We start from the raw sequence: 21,260 nt of genomic DNA, 5'->3' as shown, positions 1-21,260 counted from the left end.
CCTTCTAATTTTTAATACATTATCAGATCATGGTTTCCTAATGGAATAAAACCCCCTCGTTTTCAGAAAAGGTTGAGTTGCTTGGTAAAGTTTTTCTTGGAAGACATGACTGGTAATGATGCAGTGTAATATGAGAGTAAGAAATTCCTTTAGCTTTAAAAAATGGTATTGTGAGTGCACGTTAAATGATCAGAAGGCTCAGACTCCAATTCTTTCAAGCCCTGCGTATCGGGCAAACTTGTAACAAGTTCACTTACAACTGGTAAGCTGGAGTTTATGTGGACAGTTACCTGCACAGATCCAGCTTCACCTAAGCTATGCTGATAACCAAAGTTCAGAGGTTTGCATGGAAAGGAAGGTGCACTCCCTTCCAGCTGCCTCCTGCCATCCTTCAGTCACACCAGGCTGAGCCCTGCAAGGTTATGGGACAGGGCTCTCTGTCCCTAGTCAGCTGTGGCTACTGTGAGTTATTGTCTTCATTTCATAGGAAAGGTGCCCGTATAATTTAACCAAGAATAAATGATTTTGTACTCCTGCCTATTGACTTTCTTCCAGATGGTGACTCTGAATAAATATCCAATAGGTTGGTTTTCAGTTATTCTGTTGTTAGCCTAAAGAATGTGGTGTAGTGGTTCCTCCTCATGTAAAGGTAAAACGAAAAAGGGTTTACTTTCTCAGTGAAATGTGCGCATGAATAAAGGGTGAAAATGTGGGAGGCTATTGAATACCTAAGAATACAGACTATGACTTTTTGGCAACACTGGATGTGTTTGATGATGGTATAATGCTGGGAAATGTGTGTTCAGATTTGCAAAGGAGTTCTGGGAAACTTTACTGTATATTCCCTAATCCTTGGTCAGAAATAACTTAATTTAGGGAGCTCTTAAAACCATCCCTAAATTTATATATGTTCTTAATTGTCACTGATGTGCAGAACACTTACAGAAATCAAACCAAAGGAAAGAATGCTTTAAGTCCTTACTGCTAGCTGGGATTTTTTTCTGCTTGTGTGAACCAGGAAGTTTTTTCAATAAATGGTTAAAACAGAAAAAGCTACAGGCATTTTTGGCTTCTTTTGAGGTGTTTTTTAGGTTCTTTCCTCTGCCCACAGTTCTAAGGATCACAGAGGCTTTTAAAAAAAACTGTAGTGGGTTTTTTTCTTATTATGACAAAGCAGTTTTTTCATCAATTAAAAAAATTACATCATGTTTCAACCATAATGTATTGCTTTGGCTGTTTTTTACCTCCTTCCTCTCAAAATATATTGTTGTATAGTTTCCTTCTGCATAGAGAAGAATACAAGTAGTTTTGAGTAGGTCTGGATAAACTGTGGTGGATGTGTCTTTTCGTATGTGTGTATGTGGTGAGAGACTATGTAGATATAGTAGAAGTGTTACCAAATAAACCAGCCTGTGATAATGTGTCCTGTAACAACTGGTTTACATCCAAAACAGGGCAAAATGTACTTGCAAAATGCATTAAAATACTATGAAAATGTCATCTTCCCTTACACTCTGTTTAAGCAATTATGCTGCTCACTGTAATAGATAAATTTAAGGTAAAAATTCACAAGAAATTATGTATTTCTTGGCCAAAGAGATTTGCTCACAAATTAATTTTAGGATCTGAGCACAAAAATCTAGAGGGTCTGGGCACCCAGTAGTCATGAAGGGTCTTTGTCTGTCAAAGTTTTCTCATATTAAAGACTTTGTTGAAACAGGATATGGGTCTCTAAATAAGGTTTTAGCAGCCTCAGCTTCTATTAGAAAATTTTGGCTATGGAATAGGGACCTGTGGGGAGAAGTAAAAGGTTGCTTTGTACTTTAACTTCCTACAAGTTTTATGACTGAGTCCTATGAAACTGGTTTTTCATGGGAGAAAAAAAAAGTATCTGTTTTTAGGTTTTCTTTCCTTCTATTTCTCCATTTAATAATTGAAAACTACTGTTCATTATTTACATAAAACTGTCTCACTTGAGCCTGCTTTCCATAACCTTTTCCCTCGTAAGAATTCTAGGAATTTGCTGGCTTTCCTCAGGGGAATCTTGGCCATGTTTTATCTGTGACTTTAGTCCAGATAGTTGGTAATTTCTACAAAGTAACTTACTATGTTTAAATTGCATTTGCCTCTGCATAGATTTCTCATTTGAGCACATTTCAAGAAATAATGGACATAGAAGAATATGCATTTTAATACAATATTCAGCCTTCTTGGTAACTGGCAGTAAATCTCCTCATGTAAAATGGAAAGCCCTTTGGAAAAAAATACTAATAATGCAAACCCCTAAATGCCCGGAAGGCAAAGTATTTCAGCTGTTTTTCTAAGACTCTGCCACTTACTGTTTCCCTTTTTGACTCCTGACTTGCTCTTTTCTTTTTTTAAAAAGAGGACCTGTCAGAACCAGAGGCATTGAGCCCTGTATAAAGTGACCCCGGTGCAAACCTCCAGCATTCCTCATCTTTCCCTCTCTCAGCTGCTAACATCAGCCAAGGCAGCATGCAGGCTTGGCTGCCGCCAGCTTCCTGGCTCTCCTCCTTCCTCCTCCTTTCCCGCCCTTCTCCCCTTGCCAGTGCAGTCAGCGCTGCTTCATATTAGGCACTGTTGAAATCATTTGAAATCTCGAGTACAAGAGCTGTTGTTGTGTCCCTTCAGCTGGTATCAGCTACCAGAGGGCAAGGTGTGGGAAGGAACGGACTTTCTTCAAAGTGTACAGCTGTTTCTCTCAGGTGAATTGCTCAGTAGGTGTTTCATCTGAAGTATTCAAATAGAAATGATTTGAAAGTCACCTGGAAAATACATGGAGCTCTTTAGATGAAATCATATTTCCTAGAGAGGGTCCTGAATGTCAGTGTCTCACAGATTCATTTTCTAACTTGTTCTTTCATGTCCACCTACCACAGGACATTTCAAAGATGGTTTGGCTGCCATTGAGACCTGGAGATCTGATGCCACAATGAGGACTCACACACGGGGAGCCCCAAGTGTGTTTTTCATACATGCGGTTTGCTTTGCCTTTGCCTGCGGTGCCAGGGAGGACCAAGACACGATGGTTCCTTTTGTCAATGCCAACTATGACAGCTACCCCATGCTCTACTTCTCCAAGGGGGACGTGGAGACCCTGAGACTTCAGGCCAGCACCACCCACCAGCACATTGCGGCTCGTCTGATCGAAGCAGTGCAAACCATGCTGTCGAATCCCCTGGAGTACCTTCCTCCCTGGGACCCAAAGGAGTTCAGCGCTCGCTGGAATGAAATTTATGGCAACAACCTTGGGGCCCTGGCAATGTTCTGTGTGCTCTTCCCTGAAAACATGGAGGCCATCAACATGGCTAAGGATTACATGGAGAGGATGGCAGCTCAGCCTAGTTGGTAGATTTTTGTCTTTTTTTTTTTTAAAGTTATTCTTACTGTGTAAACTGCTTACAGTTGGAGGAGTGAGTGGATAAGTGAGTTGCTTAAATTATGTCAGTTGTACTAATATTCATTTTAACAGTGACTAACTTGCTGAATGCATTTACCCTTATCGGAACCAGCAGTGACACACAGCTTTTCACTGTCACTGAACTTATGGAAAGGAGCATGATTCTTTATGCACCACCCTGTTTGTTGTAAAAAACCAAAAAGTAATCCAAACCCACTCTAAATCAGAGGAAAAAGTTTCATATTTGTTTTTTGGCAAGACGTGCTAAAAGTGTTACTTTGAAATTTTTTTCCCCCAGATTCATACACATCTTTTGGGTAACTAATTCTTCCTTAGGAAGAATTTAGGAAACGGGGACCTATGAAAAAGGTATAATTAGGTGTAGGTAAAAATGACACTCTTGGGCTTCTGCAGTTTGCTCTAACGTCTGTCTGAGCTTTAGTTCAGGCTGGCAGCTTCACTTGGCTGCGTGGATCTTGGGCCTCTCCTTAAGACATACTAGGACATTATAGTGTCCATCTGATTACTGGAACTGCCTGAGTAACTTGCATTTTGATGACCACCTCCTGGATTAACTTCCCCTGGATTTGAGTTGTCATCCCTACAAGTTACTCTGTCTTCTCTGTGCCACACTCTTTCTATGGGAACAGAAGTTAATGTTCTCACTATAGGAGTGATTCTAGAGTAGAAACCCCAAGGTCTCCTCTTTTTCATACCAACCTGCAATTTATCTCCTCTTTTTGCTCAAGCAGACGCATTTCCCCTACATCCCTGCAGCACCTGCCACTTGGTGCACCTTGCAGACTATGGTCCAGGATTGCTGTCACTGTGAATAGGTCAGAGGATGGGAGTGTGGGCTTTGCCAGGACAGTGGCATCTGCCCAGGGCAGCGAGATGGAGCTGGATAGGGCACTGCTCCCTTCTGTCATAGCTGCTGTTCTACAGCTCTGTGGGGACAGCAGCTCAGCAGAAGTGTGAGTCAACATTCAAGTCAGCACAGGAAGAGAAGCATTAGCTGTTCAAGCGGTGTTCATTGCTCAAACTACTATTCCTTACCCTCTAGTAACCAACTAGTAGTATCTTATAAATGTTATCCTTCCATGGGCCATCACTGGAATTATGCTGGATTTGAGCTAGAATTTGAGATCTATATCCTCCTGATGGGCATTATTGAAAAGCCATGATAGTGTTTGGGTTCCCCTGCACTAAGGATTAAAATGGTGAATGCTGCAGAAATACATGAGCTAGAGCAAAAGAAGTGATGGGACACAGAAGGGACCCACGGGCCATATATTGCCTGCATGTCACAGAAGACAGGACATGGGATTTAGGAAGGAAAATATTGTCTCAGCACTGGTGGTAATTTTCAAAATCTTCCACTGAAGCATAGCAATACAAAGCTTCAGTCTTAGGTCTGGAGACAGTGTGGAGACAGTTTCTCTTGGCACACTGACAGAGGGATATAGCTTACAGAGGTGAATCCAAGGATGTGTGACCATCTCCAATAGGAGACAGGCTGCTCCAAAGTCAACACCTTCCTCCTTAGTTTCATTGTTCACACTATTTCTTAACTTGTTTTGGGAAGGCTATGGTTACATGGCCATCTGTTTTACTGAAATAAGAAAGAGGGGGAAGCATTATTTTGAGTAGGAGGACTTGTTTGTGTCTGGTTTTTTTTTCAGTTTTCTACATCTTACTCTCTGTCTCAACATTATTTAAGTTCCTTATGTCATGTAATTCCTGCCCTGGATTAATTGTGGTTGTTCTGTCCCTTGTTATAATGCTCTCCTTTGTCCCAGCTGACCAGATACCAATCAGAACCAAGCAGATATCCCATTTCCACTTGGCTTTGATGTTATTTACTTGCCTCCAAGTACTGTTTTTTCTCAAGCAGTATCTTGCATTGCCTTGGTAAAAGAGAAACCATGCTTTTCCAGTCTTTCCCTTCTGGTGTAGACATCCCATTCAGAAATCAATCACGGTTTAATCAGGGTTCTCTGCTTGGCAAAAGAAGTGGCTGCAATATGCTTAGTAGTAGTGAAAGTGCAGGAGGAAATTTTAAACATCGGCAATAGAGCTGGGCTAAGCTGGCCTTTGTATAACCTCCAGCTGGCCAGCTCTTCAAATGCTGGGGCAGAAACATGGATCTGGTTTCCATTTTTGTTTTCCCCCTGAGAACTTATGTCTGAATGCTGTCAGCATGGAGTTTATACTGTAGCCCCATCAGCAGTGGCAGTAATACAGATCTTTCTCCCTTGTCCAACAGTGGTTTTCAGAAAAGTAGGAATGTGACATCTCTGAGGCTGTACTGCACTGTCTGGCCTTGCTCAAATAGGCTGGGTTCAGAGGCTGAAGGACTGGGCAGACAGATTATGTAAATCTGTTTTTCCTAAGAAACTCAATTTAAAAGTACCAGAAAATGTTACTGCGCATTCTTCTCCACTTAGGATAAGACTAGGAGAACAAACATGATGAATAGGAGTTATGGCTGTTATATGAGCTGTTCTGGCAGTGTCAGAATGGTGGAAATTTTGTCCAGTCTATGTAGGCATGTTTAGTTTTCCTCAGACTTTTGGAAAATACCATTCTGGATGATATATTATTGTTATTGTCCTTCTTAAATAATTTGAGGGCACATGTCTTCTGATCAGGAGGGTGAAAAGTAGGAGGAGTCTTGATGTTGCCTGACTTTGGAGCCTTGCATGTTAGGAGAGTCCTCTGCCATAACATTTTATTTCATCAGGAAAGAGGGCTTTTCCAAAGAGGTATCTGTAAGGTAAGTAAAATGGGCCTCTCCTTAGACCTCCTCAGTAATCTAGGTGCCAAGACTGACATGTAAAATTTCTGGAAAAATATGTTTTCTGTCACTGACGGATTCATCAACATGTTGGAAAGTTAAATCTGGCATTGGCAGCTTAATTCTTTCAGCAGTATAATCTGGATTTCTTTTGACTTCTGCTGGCATGGCATTGACTCTAAAATAGCTTTAGAATTAAAAAAAAAATCTTAATAAGTTTTCTCTAGTTTTTGTGGCAATGTTGAGTAAAATCTAAGCCTTACCAGAAAACAAAAGTAAATGTTTTTAGCATGCGCACTAGCTGAATAAAAGAAATATGATTTAAAATGTCACTGGCTATTTTTTTTAGAATGCTAGGAGATTAAGGAGACTGACATTTTAAATTTCTTCTTTACATTAGTGGGATCCTCAATAGTCCAAATATCCCAGGATACAATTATGAGAAAGTCTACTGGTAATTGATATATACATGGAAGGGACATGTAATTAAGAACTCTGGTCCTTTCTCATCTATTAAAGTAGTCATTTTATGTCGCACAATAAAGTACAGCCATAACTGAGTTCCCATTTGTGTCAACTAACAGAGGCTGAGCCGTTTGTCATAACAACCCGTGTGGACAGGCATGCTGCTCATTAGCAGAGCATCCCTAATGGCTATATCCTGGAGTAGGTTTACATTTTAAAATAAACAGAGGGGCACTGGGTAACAGCTAACTATAACAATCACCCAAAATAATCTGGGAACTACACTGTTGTGGAGACTAGCAACAGCAAACAAACGCACATTAATATTTTAGTAGAAATAGATGAGCATTAATGGTTTTGCCTGTAAAAATTAAAAGCTGGTATTAAGTAAACCCCCTTGGTTTTCCATGGGTTGGATATCTAGATACTGTCTAAAATCTTATGGGAAATTTGTCCTTATATTTGAACCTTATTTCCTTTTTTTAGAGGGGACAGAGGATATTGATGTGTTTTCTGGCATTTTATCTCCGACTGGCCCCTAGAGCACTCCCCACCAGAAGGGTGTTTTGGCCAAGGAGATCTGTGCTCGTGATTCTTTCCATATGCCGCTGGCTCGTCCCGTTCCCGTGCTGAGCAGAATGATGTAATCAGAGTCACACATTGTGCAGAAATAACACTTCAGTCAGACTCTCTGGTTTGGACAAAGCAGCAAAAAACTCTTTTCTTTACTAAGCCCACCTTACAAACAAACGCCTTGGGATTTCACAAATTCTGCACCCTTCTTGTAGCAAGAGACAGGTTCCAATTTCCAATGGCCAGAAAGAAATTTCTGTGGGTTTGTTTTTGGGTGTTTTTGCACATAGTTGATGCCCCATTTTTAAAGACAAGTATGTTACCAATGTGCAGTAAGGTGTGGGATTTAACATTGATTCTGTGGGTTTCACAGGGCAGATAATTACCGTCAAGCACATGCAGACATTCCAGGGAAATAGAAGCAACTAAGGAGAAGCTAACAGGAGGCTTTGGAATAACAAATCTGTGACCTTTCTGCTGCTTTCTTATACACTAGCAATCATGTATCCTTCTGTTTGTCACTGCTTATTAAAAAGTATTGGAGCATCCTATGGGACCCTTGCTGTTAGTATCCAGATAGTGGTTGATGTTGAACAATACAGATTACAAGGTAAAAATAGATATGTGTAAATAATTAAACTTGTGGATAATGATTTAACTAAAATGAATTCATATATGCCAAGTTGAAATAAAGCAAGTCTCTGTGCTGACACCGGAAATTTATAGCATCTGTTTGACTCCCAATAATCAATTAGCAATCACATTCAAAGAAAACTCAGGGGGGCTTTGGAAGACTGTGGAATAAAAGTTAGTATAAAAGAAGTTTGGAGGATGCTGGTACGCTGTCTCCTACAGAGAGGGGAAAAAAGAAAAGGGAGGGTAGGAGGATGAATTTGATATCTGGAATATATATTTTGTTAGTAAGTGAAATATCAAACCCTTATGCTATTTTTATCTTCTCCATATGTAGTGTTTGAAAATAGAAATTGTGCATGTCTATGAAATTAAATGGCTAGCTGGATTTTGGAGAGCTCCTTTAATATCTAAATTGGTATAGAAGATAAATTGGTGCTGATGTTCTGTGGTAGCTACTGGGAGCTCACTTTGTGGCATGACTGGTATAAAAATTTGCTAAAACAATCTCCTAAAAAAATAACATAATTAAATGCTATGTCTGCTTAACATGACACTGAGAACAACTGAAACAGAGTCAGTTCTAGTTTATTAATGTGTCAACACAGAAGCATCATAAAAACAAGCCCTGTGTGTGAAGGACTCTCTTGTAATCAAAGCCAAAAATGAGAGAAGATCTGAAAGAAGCTTTAGAAGCATCAGAATGATGATCATAGACCTATGAGGAAACAGAGGGAAAGAGGTTAAAAAGTAGATTAAGATTTTTAAGGAGCTGAAGTTTACTTTCCTCCCCATAGCACCTAAGCAGTACAACTCTATTTTTATAGTAAGCTCTTAAAACGTCTGTCTATGTTGCCTTTTTTCCCCATACTGACATGAATGTAGCCTTTTACATTTAACCACTCCTTTGCCTTTCTTCCTGTCAACTGAGCTGCAATGAACGCAAGCATGTGAGATTGGCTGCTGCTGAAACATGGCTGGTAAAGAGAGAGGGGCAAACCTGTTTTATCTTGGACACTAGAAACATAAATCATCAGTTTTTCAAGTATGGTTTTAACTTTTTTGTTTTTGCAAAGGACCAAGCACTAAGGTTGGGCAGATAATGGGGTTTTTGCTCTGACAGCCAACCAGAAAAATGTGGGAAGGGTAAAAGCTGAGAGGTTGGTTTTTTTTCAATGAGTCTTCTTTTTTCTCCCCAAAGTGACAATTGTACAGTATTGCTCCATTTATTAAGAAAATATTCCACTTGATCAAAAAAAATACTTTGTTTTGGAGACTTTATAAGAAAATTATTTAAGATTTGGTCTGGTTTATAAAATAAATGTTGGTGGTCTCATTCCCCTTGAAAGGTGTTCTCCCTCTTGATAGGTATGCCTTGTCTAGCCACAGAAGAATATTTCTCTTTCTTGCCTGGTGGGAGGTTTAAAGCTGTATTTTCTTCCCTCAGAAGTGGGTCAGGACAATAGGGAAGAGTGCCAAGGCATTGCCCTTGGCATTAGGAAGACTATACAACTGCACAAGCTATCAAGAAGTCACTTGGCCCCCTTTGCGTGCCTCGTTTGCATCCACAGTTGACATCTTGTGTGCATTAAACTCAACCATGCTCACAGCTGGGTGCCATATCTGAGGTAGATGGCATCAAAATGCACTACAGGGCTGTCTTAGAACTAATTTTCAGCTCTAAGCCATTAGAAGAGAGTTCTCACTCATTTCATTTGCATGCAGCTAGTGAGATTGAGAATTTCAGTACTGAGGAGCAAGTACTGGCATCCTTCCTTCAATCTCCTCCTCCAGGAGTTATTCTGCAGTGATTTATCATGGGAAAGTTTGGAGCATTAAAAATCAGGATGTGGATTACTTGTGTAATGCATGTGTCAGGATGTGCTTAATTCTTCATTTTGCATGCACTGATACCATGTTAGTTGTTGATCTAGAGGCCAAAAATCAGATCCCACACTGCTTGGAAGGGTATTCTATATCTCAGATGAAAGAAGGTTATTTTCCTATTTACTTCAATTTGTTTTTAAGAACTGGATACATAGTGAAGGAAAGATGAGTCTAAATATCCCACAGGTCATGATCAAGGAACTCACTTGAGCAGCAGAGTTTGATTTAAATCCTGCCTTGAACTGGCCATATAGTGGTTTTTCCCCCTTGTATTTCTGAGAGAAATGCTAACAGAATCGTAGAAACAGAATTGTTTGTGTTGGAAGGGACATTAGAGATCCTCCAGTTCCAAAACCCCTGCTCTGGGCAGGGACAACTTGGACTAGACAACGTTGCTGAAAGCCCCATCCAGCCAAGCCTTGAACAATTCCAGATTTGGGGCATCCACAACTTCTCTGGACAACCTGTGCCAGTGCCTCACCACCCCCACAGTCAAGAGTTTCTTCATAACTCTTAATCTCCTTTTTTAGTTTAAAACCTTTCCCCTATGTCTTATCATTATCTGCCTATAATGCAAAACCCCTCTTTTTCCTATGTCCCCCTTTAGGCACTAGAAGGTTTCTGTAATGTCTCCCTGGAGACTTCCAGGCTGAACAACCCCATCTCTCTCAGCCTGTCTGCATAGGAGAGATGCTCCAACCATCTGAATGTCATTCTGGCTTCCTCTGGACTTGCTCCAGCAGGTCCATGTCCTTCTTTTGCTGAGGAGCCCAGAGCAGTTTGCATCACTCCAGGTGGGGGTCTCACCAGGACAGAGTGGAGGAGTAGAATCCCCTCCCTCACCCGCCTGGCCACGCTGCTTTTGATGAGCATAGAACAATTGGCTTCCTGGGCTGCAGTGGCACATCACTGGGTCATGTCCAGCTTTTCATCCACCTGAACCCCAAAATCCACCTCTTTAGGGCTGTTCTCAGTGAATTCTTCTACCAGTCTGTCTCATGTCTGGGACTGCCCCAGCCCAGGTGACCCTGCTTTCAGTAAGGAAGTAGTTATTTGGTAGTGAATAGTGAGAAATTAAAGAAACACATTTCTGCTAAGAGAAGAGGCAGTGGTAGCAGCAGGAATGTTGTCAAGAAATTGAGAGGTTGTAGTGATCTTGGCTTTGTTGATGATACTGGTTTTTACTTTGCAGCCAAAATTTTATGCAAATGGTATACTTACTTAGAGCTTGGACTTGCATGTAATGAAGATGCTGTGTATACATAGAACAAATGCAGTGCATGCATGATGGTTCTTGGTGCCATCAACTGACCAGTGGAAAACAGGGTCTTAATCCCCTTCTTCATATTCACTGTTCATTGCAGAAGGTGGCAAATCTAAAACAGATAAACCACATCACACCATGCTAAAATTCTCAACACATGGTTGGAAATAAGTAGTATGGTAGGAAAATAAGTAGTATGGTAGGAAAACCATACTACTTATCCATAACTCTAGTCTTGTCCATGATCTCTTTATTTCTCCAATTTCTTCATGGAGGATTTATATCAAACTCTAAATGTAACAAAAATAGTTTATAGGACACAGATGAACACAAATTTAAAGAACATCCCAGGCATGTATTTATCCTGTGCCATTCACAGGATTTGTCCAGACAGCAGATTTTTGTGCAGAACAATGCATATGGCTTTGGATGTTTATGGAGTTTGATCATGAGGTAGCAAACCTGTTCAGCACTTTTTCCTCTTTCATAACCTTCTCAAGTTTCCAGATAGGCACCTCTTCCAAATATACCTATACCTACAGATACGGGTATATAAGTGCAAAAAGGTACTGTAGGGGTGCCTTTATCTTTTAGAATTTAAAATGTATTTTAGAATTTTTAAACAGTTGCCTTTGCTCAAAGTTCATGTGTCTGCAACTAAGTATCTGTTCTGTATAAAAAAATCCATTATAGATATTTTTATTTACTTTGGATTTGTTTGTTTGCTTTTGTAAGATCTGTTGCCTTTAAAGGCTGACAAGGCTAATGCAGCCTTGAGGTAGAGGTTACTTGCTGTCATCAGACACAGTTAATTGTGAAGCTGAAGTTCATATTCTCTGATGTTCAGTTTTAGTCTTTAGTAGCTTAGAAAATAGCTTGTTGTACAGGGCAAAGTGTGGGCTTGTTTTTATCTATCTTTGTATAAATACATACCACTTTTCTTAGTAGTTAACAGTTAGCCCTGAAAACACTTTATTCACTTGCATTCAGTGCACGCCTGTGGCTCTGTGCTTTCCCCCAGTTTATCAGCCAGGCTATTTACCAAGTCTAACACTGGGAGATGCATTTGAAAAATGAGAACATCATTTAGATACAAATCCATGTAATGTTTGCTACTTGATCATTCTTCTTGTGAATCATTTTCCACATGTTTGGTGTACATTGCTTGGTTCCCTTGAAATTAAGTTAAGGGGAGTAGCACTGATTTATAGCAGCTAAAGAGTTGTTTCTTCAAAAGAGCTTCACCTTAAGAACAGATATTGACTGTGAGTTTATGTATTTAGAAATTAAGATCTTTAAATCATCATATTTAATTTTTCCTATTACTTGTGTGAATCTCCTCTGTGAAATTTTATACAAGATTTAACTGTACAGAAGTGCAATTTGAGGGGTGTTATGACAAAATTGCTTGTCTAACCCAAATTGCGTAACTGTGTCAGTATGTATGATAAGGGTGCCTAACATAAGGGGTTTTACACTGAAAGGCTGTGGGGTTTGTTTTGGGGTTTTTTGGTGTTTTTTTTTTTTCTTTCATGAAGAGATCAGGAGCCTAAATGCTGTTATTACTTCTCAATTTATCACTTCCCATGTAGAAGACTGCTTTCTATTTTGTCAGAAGCCATGTCATGGAAACTATTATATACTCTTACACCGTAGAATTTGATGTGGTATTCCGTTAGAAACTAAACATGAAGTTAGCATACACCTTAACAGTGAAGGTTGCAATAAATCAGTTCCACTGGCAAATCCCATTTTAAATTTAGTCAGGTAAAGATCAGGTTTAGGCACAATAGGTTTAAGCAGAATCTAATTAGGAGCTTGTGTGTTGTTAAAAAGATACTGAACTTTGAATTAAATATTTTAAATTAGCTCAAATTCTTTCATTGGACTTTTCTTCCACCCTAATGTATAGTTTAGCCTCAAACTCTTTGTAATTGTTCCAAGCTGATGCCTTTAAAGTGAAATTTCCTGTACCTATTTGAACTCTGATTTCTGAATATGCAAAGGTTTAATGAGACTAAAAATACCTTGGAAATTAGAATTCATTATATAGCTTATCAAAGGAATTTTTCTGTGTCAAAGGATTCCTGACAGGAATCATGGTGCCAGAGTGTTGCATATAATTGGCATAGAATGTAACTTTAGTTTTATGTATAGGATCAACAACATTTTAATAGCTCTTTCAATTATAAGGAAAGATGAAGAAGAAGAAATAGAGAATTAATTGAAATTGACAAACAACCAGAAAACTCAGATTGAAGTATTTAATTTAAATCTTTGAGACAAAATTTAATTTAAAAAAAGGAAAAAAGAATGTTTAACTTCACTGCAAGCAGAATATGGAAACAAAGCTGAGAGAAGGTGAACAGTTAAAACTGTTGGAAATTCATCTGATCAAAAAGCGTACAGATAGTTTCCTTACATGACAGTATGAATGTGCCAGACTTGGGTCCTTCCAATGTTTTAAATATGTTGAAATAAAAATTAAAGGTCTTTTTTTTTCACTTGCATATGATATCTTTTACCATCATTGCAGTGCCTTAGGCTGATGCTTGTAATTTTTACATGCTTTATTAATGCTTTTGGAATGCCAATAAATGCTTCTGCAGCAGATTTTTTTTGGTTTTATCTTACTCTTTGGGGATTTTTTTTCTCATCTGTTCACACTGCTGCTTACAGAAATGAAGATGAAATAATATTTGTTGAGTCATAAAGTAGTTGTAACTGGAATTTGTATGCCTTCAGGAGCACAGCATCATTTCTACTGATTGTAGTAGAACACTCATCTCAACAATTTTAATTTATTTCTGTAATAAAAAATAGATTGCAAAAAAAGTGAAAGAGGAGAACATGAAAGCATGAAAGCAATTGATGATTTTTCAGTTTATAGAAGTTTACTTTCACTATGTATTCCTTCACATTTTTTTTCTGTAGAACCATGGGCTGCAAGTACTATAAGTACTGCAAAACTAAAGTCATTGATACACAATGTATGCTTAATTTAAGAGGAATATTTTCTCCATACCACCTATATTATGAATTTGCTTGGTAAAAATGTACTATTTTTCTAAGTTCAGTGTAATCATTGGACACAAGCCAGTAGTTCCTAGAAAATAATTTTTGAGCATTTTACCGCTTTTCTTTCTTATCATTAAAAAACCCCAGTGTTTATTAAGAATGTTAATTCAAGCTGTAGTAAAACTAAGTTTCCTCTTCTCTACTTCTGTCCTTGAATGCATTTGGGACATGAAAAAACAGTGTAGTGAGTTGTTTTATTATACTTGCAGTAAAGACAGCTTTAGTCTCATAGGCACTATTTATCATCAACTGACTCCTTTGGAAAAGAAAAAAGATTTGTTACAGGAGGTTGGAGGAGTATAAACCATGGCATATTACTTTATCAAAAATTATATTAATCTTTCTTCAGATGAATAGATTCTATTTCTGTACAATCAGTATTCTGCCTATCTTTCTCCTAGCAAAAACCCAGAATATTCCAAACCTTTTTCTAATATTTAGCAATTTAATCTTTATAAGAAAGTTTATGAGCTTTGAAGATTAATGCTGTCCATACTTAGGATAGGAAAAAATAGTTTAGAGGTTTGGTAAGTAGCTTACTACTGTGTTAAAATTCAACATGAATCATCTAACTTGGGAGACTTTAAGTCATATCACAGTCGAGAAATGGGGAAAACTAGCTTGGTGAAACTCAATTAATTGCTGTCTTTATTTTTTGACAGGCTAGTGAAGGATGCCCCCTGGGATGAAGTCCCTCTTGCTCACTCCTTGGTTGGTTTTGCCACTGCTTATGACTTCTTGTACAACTACCTTAGCAAGATTCAACAGGAGAGATTTCTTGAAGTAATTGCCAATGCCTCGGGATACATGTACGAAACATCATACAGACGTGGATGGGGCTTCCAGTACCTTCACAACCACCAGCCTACCAACTGTGTGGCCCTGCTGGCTGGAAGCCTGGTTCTGATGAATCAAGGTGTGTGCTAAGCCATAGGAATGTTTTTTCCTAAAGTCTATCAACTCAAATTAGCCACTTATGCAGCAAAGTTAAGGATTTGATAAAAATGCTTCTTAGGGTACAGCAGTACTGGGTTTGCTCTTTTGCTGCTTAGTAAAATTTAATTTACTGAATAGACCAAAAGTCTGTGGGCAGATGTACAAGTCATTATGAGTATGTATATAAGTTCAGTTTTCTAAGTGATTCTGAAATTCTTACCTTACAGTTTATAGGAGTTAAAAATCCCTTTGTGTACAGTTTGTCCAGTCCTGATTTCATGGACAGTGTCTTTCAGAGTAGATCATCAATGTAGAATGATGCTTGGTCTCCTTACACAAAGCATTGTGAAAGTCAGCAGTCAGAAACACCCAGTGCTCTGACCTGGGAGCCAGACAACAGGATAACCTGGAATTTCATCCAAGACTTCTGTCCTGTCACCTGGGGGAGCTGCAAAAGTGTAACTTTATCCACCCAAGTGCCACAGCTTAAGACCTTTCTTCCCAACAGCCCTTTCTATGGAGATACCCAAGGCTGTACTTTTTTTCCTCTGAACTCTGCTATTGCACTCCACAACAAACATTTGTGCCTGGTTTCCTCTTCTTTGCTTCGGGGGCATAAAACCATCCTTCCCATTTCCAAGGTGAATATCCTGGCCAGTAGCTTTTGCCTGCTTTGTCAAGGGGCTGTCCCTGTCCTGCTGGAGAATGCAAGTCACAGAGTGAGAGAGAAAGTAGGTGAGCAATCCTGACTTTAAACCCGAGGTACTTCAGCTGAGAGATGGAAGTCATGGAGCCAGCTCCTGCTTTTATAAGAATGAATCCATATTTCATCAAGTGATTATTTTATATGTGCTAGAAGTATTTTGAAAACCTGATTCCCAATGGAGTTACATACTGCAAGTCAGGGAAAAATCTAGTTTCTGGATGCTGATGGTGTTGCCAAGCTGCTCAGCCCTACCAAAACAAGGCTCATCTGCACATCACTGGGCCTTTCAAGTGCCCAAAGAAATGTGGCAAAAAACTGTGGCACCTACTGTGTTTGGAGGGTCATTTTTTGCTAAGTGCTTGTCAAAACAAACACACTGACTGATGTGTATATGTTGAAAAGCATCAAGAGCATGTGTGGAAGTTATTCCCTATCCTCCTGTCTTGCCTTCCACAAATTGAAGACTCAAGCCATGTTTATTCAGTGGGTTTGCTAAATTTCATATAATTCCATCCTTCCTTAAGCCTTTGTTGGTGCAGAAAGCTGGCAGTTTGCAAGATGATTCTGCTTTTCATTAAAGTACAGACCATAAGTATGCCTTGTGAAAAACAAGGAAAACATCACAAAGCTGTGCAGTATTTTTTTCTCTAAAGTGATGGTGTTTGGAGGGAGGAGGAAGGAAAAAAGCAGGAAACTAATGAATTATGGAGCAATTTAAAAATAGTAATATTTCAAATTAAAATAGGTCAAAACAGACTGTATATTTCTAAATTAAAATGCTGTTGTTTTGATATAGAGAAAGTTTATTTTTTTAATAGAAACTTAAATGAGGCTTTTCTGTTAGTCTAAAATGAAGAAAAAACGAACTGGAATTCCAATATGAAAGAAAATAATCTGAAGGGAAAAAAAAGGAGGGAGAAAAGGAATGAACATATTATGCTTCTGTATCAGATACATAGCAATTGCAGATAATCCCAGTGTAGACCTTTCTCACAGAAGGTTTAAATTCCAACTAGTAAGTTTAACCACAATTCAGCTATTGAAGCTTGAAGACACTAAACAGCCAATTTAAAAGAATGTAAATGTTTCCAAAGAAATGAAAAATGAAACTAATTGAAGTTAATTCTAGGCACGTGCATATAGCGAAATCTTTGCACTTAGACACTCAGATGTTCAAAATAGAAACTTGAGTAAGGCCTTGATAGATATAGATAGCTGGATTATATACTACTAAATTTAGGTGAGATTTGTTCTGGTTTGTCATGTAGCCTGACAGGGTGTTGAGTCTTTTAATTTTTTCACTTCAATGTATTATTGTTCTTTTAGTGTACTACAAGTGTAGTGTTATAGCATAGATATACCTGAAGTAAAGAGAACATTAATGCAGTACAATGGTAAAGGCACTGTGCTGAACCATGGCAAATCACATTCTTGCAGTAGTCAAAAACTAGCTTCCCTTTTATGTCACAAGGGAAAACAGGAGTGGAAACATTCAGGATTTTATTCTGGCAGACCACTGTGCTGCCAACTCCATGAAAAGTAATGAGTGTCTTAATAGCTGGGAGTGAAGTGGAAGTAAGCAGTATCACTGGCATTGTTGCTCAGGCCTTCCCCATCACAGTTTTCTCTTCAGCCAGGCATTTGAAGTACTGTGATAGACTCAGGTTGTCTGTTTTGCTTAGACACTGCTTTTTTTTTTTTTTTTTTGACTCTGTTAACTGAGCAGGATTTGGCAGCCTTGACTGGTGGTAGGATGCCTGAATTACTCATCACTCTGCTGAGCATAAATACAGTGTTGGTGGCAATGGGATGAAACACTCTGAGTAACAGGATTGACTGTAGCTCCTACTCCCTTAGCCTGGCACATGTGCTTCATTCAGCAGGCACTGCTTCACCATGTAGTGAGTGTAACATGTGCCAGCTGGGCTTTGCTATAGGGTGGAATAAAGTCTGGTTCAATCTGTGTCCTGACACTTTGAACTGGGAGAACACTAAGCTGCCATGTAGAAGCACAAGGCAGTTGATTTCTGTTTAGTCCTACCTCTCTTGCTACTCAGTCCAAAAAGCCTTTCCTCTGCTGGGTTCCATGTGCTGACTTCTGCAACACATAAGTGCAGTGCTAAGGCCCTCATGCTTGTGCTTAGTGAAAGCAGACTGGCACTGAGAAGGTTTCCTGTGACCTCTTCCCAGGTCTTGATTTGTGTAGAGCAGACCAAAACAGTAAAATCTCTGAAATGCTTTTCTTTAGAAAAACTGGAACTGCTCAGGGCTTGTATATGTGGAGACTGAGAATTTATCTGCTTGGAAGATTAATTTTATTCTGGAACTGAGGAATCTACTTTTGGAATTACCCATGCAAAACTCTTCCAAAATAGCTTTTATTTGGATAACCCCTTAGGTTGTACAACAAACTGAAAATATAAGTAGAACAGAGCAGGTCTTAAAATAGAGCATGAGTTAGCTCATCGTCATATCAGTACTGCAGCTCAAATGTGAACTTTTTTACTTTTTTAGTTTCTCTGGATCTCCTTACCATGCTGGTGGTCCTGCCAGTGAAAAATGACCCATCAGAATTGTTGCATTATTGGAGCCCTCTAGTGGGGCCATTGGTTTGTTTTCATACAGCTTTAATTTGAAGTGCAATAAATAGTCTTGGTTTGGCTCTTCCCTTTTTTGCATGTCCTGAATGTGTTCAGGAAATTTTCTTTTTAAGTTATAAAGCATAGCCCCATATTACTAGCAAAAAGTGTTTGATAGATTTTTCCCATGCTCATGGGACCTTGTTTTGCTGTATTTAAATACAGTATTTTATTTTTCATCATAGTACAGGGATGCTGCAGCAGTAGGCTGTATTATAGACCCCTGGACTGCAGATTCCATGCTTGGAAGGACCCCACTGTGGGAATACAGACAGCACCATCTATGAACTGTTGTGTTGTAATTAGTTTTGCCATTGTAATTTTCTTTCAGGCTACCTTCAGGAAGCTTACTTGTGGACCAAGCAAGTGTTGGCAATCATGGAGAAGTCAGTAGTCCTGCTGCAGGAGGTCACAGATGGCTCCCTCTATGAAGGGGTGGCTTATGGCAGCTACACAACCAGATCACTGTTTCAGTACATGTTTCTTGTCCAAAGGCATTTTGACATCAATCACTTCAGCCACCCCTGGCTCAAGCAGCACTTTGCATTTCTGTACAGGACTGTCCTACCAGGTAGGTCCTTCGGGTGAATGAAGATTAATCTCTTTATTTTTGAAGCAGCAATAAATTTCATACTTTAAATATGAGCCATTTTAAAATAGCACTCTTCTTGGATATTTTTCAAAATAACCATTTCCTTGGATTTCACCTTCAATAGTTATCAAAATAGTAACATCCTTGTTTATCACTGCTTATTAACGAGGGACACTTTCCACTAGCCCAAGTTGCTTAAAGCCCCATCCAAGCTAGCCATGGACACTGCCAGGAGTGGAGCATCCACAACTTCACAACCTGTTCACATGCCTCACTATCCCCACTGGAAAGAACTTCTTCCTCATATCTAAACTAGGTCTACCCTCTTTCAGTTTAAAGCTGTTACCCCTTGTGTTGCTTATTTGCAGGACACTTCATTATGAACTTACATTGCTCAAATTCCAGGTGAAAAAAAACTTAGATAACTCTCTTGGAACCCCAGATCTACCCTTGTATGTGAGGGGGGCTGAATGCAGCTTTGGTATGCCAGCACAGGCACATAAGGGATTCTGCTGACTCTATGTGAGACCTCAGACATCCTTCAGGAAGAGGTTCCTAGGAGCAAAATGGACTCACATTGATGGTTTCAAGGTGAATCTGATCATTTTGTTCTTTGGGGGCACCTCTGGTTTATTCCTTTGCAGAGTATAGATTCACATAAAAACATGAAAACGGTAAAGGGAAAGTTACTTTTGCCAGACTTGAGTGAGGAGAGGAAGTGGATTGCATCTTACATTTTGTGTAGTACTTTGGCTGTCCATAGCCCAAAGCCAAAGAAGAAAGGTGAATATTCAAGTTAGCTGCAGCAGAAGGAAACCACTCCTGTGTAACCTATTTACGGCTCATTTACAAGCAGGTCTATAAACATCTGAAAAGGCTGCCTCTGTTTGCACTGCTTGGCTTCACTGGCATGCTCTTCAAAAGCATCTTTGTGTGCTTATTTGCTCTTTCTCCTTCTCGCTTTTCCCCAAGGTTTCCAGAGAACTGTGGCCATCGCAGATTCCAACTATAACTGGTTCTACGGGCCGGAGAGCCAGCTGGTGTTTCTCGACAAGTTTGTCATGCGCAATGGCAGCGGGAACTGGCTGGCAGAGCAGATCAGAAGGAACCGAGTGGTGGAGGGCCCAGGCACACCATCCAAAGGGCAGAGGTGGTGCACTCTCCACACTGAATTTCTCTGGTATGAAAGGGAATGAGTGGGCTCAAAAGGAACCTGGCAGCTGTTTGCTGTTAGTGTTAATTCATTATCTTTAGATGTGCAGTGTAGAGGCCAGGCTCAGGCTGTCCTTGTGCCACCCAAGGTCATGAGGCACAGAAGAACTTCTTCATTTAGCACAGGACAAGACAGGGAACACCCTGGTCTTGTCCTACATCTGATTTTATGGTTTCTTTCCACTGTCTATTGCTTTCATAGAATACAGGCCATTCCAAAGAAACTGAAAATTTCCCTGGATGTAGTCTTTGTTTAATTTGGTCTATTCTAATGGGGTTTAATCCTGTTGTCTTCTTTTATGATGAATTAGGTGAATATTTAAAGCATAAGTTTTCATTCAAAAGTTCTGTAAAATAGTATAAACTTTCTTTTAAAAGCTAAATAATCCAAGCAGTAAGGCTACTGTTTACAGGATTTGCACACTAATTAGCAAGTTATGCTTGGAAAAAATGCCATGCTAGACGGATATTTTCCCATGTAATTTACAGTTATGCTAACTTCTTATGTCAATCCTCTTAAAGTAAGAAATTAAAAGACTCAAAAAGCTTTAGATCTACATGTGAATTCCCTTAGTTTGTGGAGATAAAAAGTATATTTTTGAGGAGTGAATGTAGCTCTTTCTCTCTTGCAAGAAAAATCTTATTGAATATCTGTTGGTTTGCCCCTATGATGTGTACATTAGAGTGCATGTTTCGTAGGCTCCAAGCAGCCTTCATCTTGTTACTTCCAAAATGCAAAATATTTCTTCTTCAGCCTCATCCTATCACTGTTTCTCCTGTGTCTTCATGGAAATTCTGGGACTGTCTAGGGCCTGCCAGAAACTCCTGGTTAGTTGTAGGAATAAATCTGATTCTGGAACCATCTAACAGAAATGTTAGTGGGCTTAATATGGTTTTGTTTATTTTGGTTGCTTAAAAACAATGCCAGAAGGTTTTGGTTTGGATTTTTATTGTTTTAACTCCCACAGATAAAATTGTAATCATTTTAACCTTTTCTAGAATTAAAGCTTCTTTTTAAACAAAATGTCTTACGTCTTACAATTCATACAAGAAAAAC

The 21,260-nt window shown here is 39.2% G+C and overlaps 1 protein-coding gene across 6 annotated transcripts in view; it reads left to right on the top strand.

The window, feature by feature from the left end:
• The window catches only part of DSE (dermatan sulfate epimerase), a 34,881-nt gene that overhangs the window by 9,998 nt on the left and 3,623 nt on the right, over positions 1-21,260 (top strand). For 5 of the 6 annotated variants that reach the window (XM_030944941.1, XM_030944943.1, XM_030944945.1 and 2 more), the window contains 4 exons: positions 2,901-3,369; positions 14,781-15,034; positions 18,731-18,970; positions 19,964-20,171. In XM_030944941.1, coding sequence (XP_030800801.1) covers positions 2,954-3,369; positions 14,781-15,034; positions 18,731-18,970; positions 19,964-20,171 — 1,118 coding nt within the window. In that variant the 5' untranslated portion in view covers positions 2,901-2,953. Of the gene's footprint in view, positions 1-2,900; positions 3,370-14,780; positions 15,035-18,730; positions 18,971-19,963; positions 20,172-21,260 lie in introns of those variants that run through there. The other variant, XM_030944946.1, reaches the window with a different exon arrangement.

The sequence above is a fragment of the Camarhynchus parvulus genome, chromosome 3 (assembly GCF_901933205.1).
Source record: "Camarhynchus parvulus chromosome 3, STF_HiC, whole genome shotgun sequence".
NCBI classification, from domain to species: domain Eukaryota; kingdom Metazoa; phylum Chordata; class Aves; order Passeriformes; family Thraupidae; genus Camarhynchus; species Camarhynchus parvulus.
This window is presented reverse-complemented; position numbering and strand designations above follow the sequence as displayed.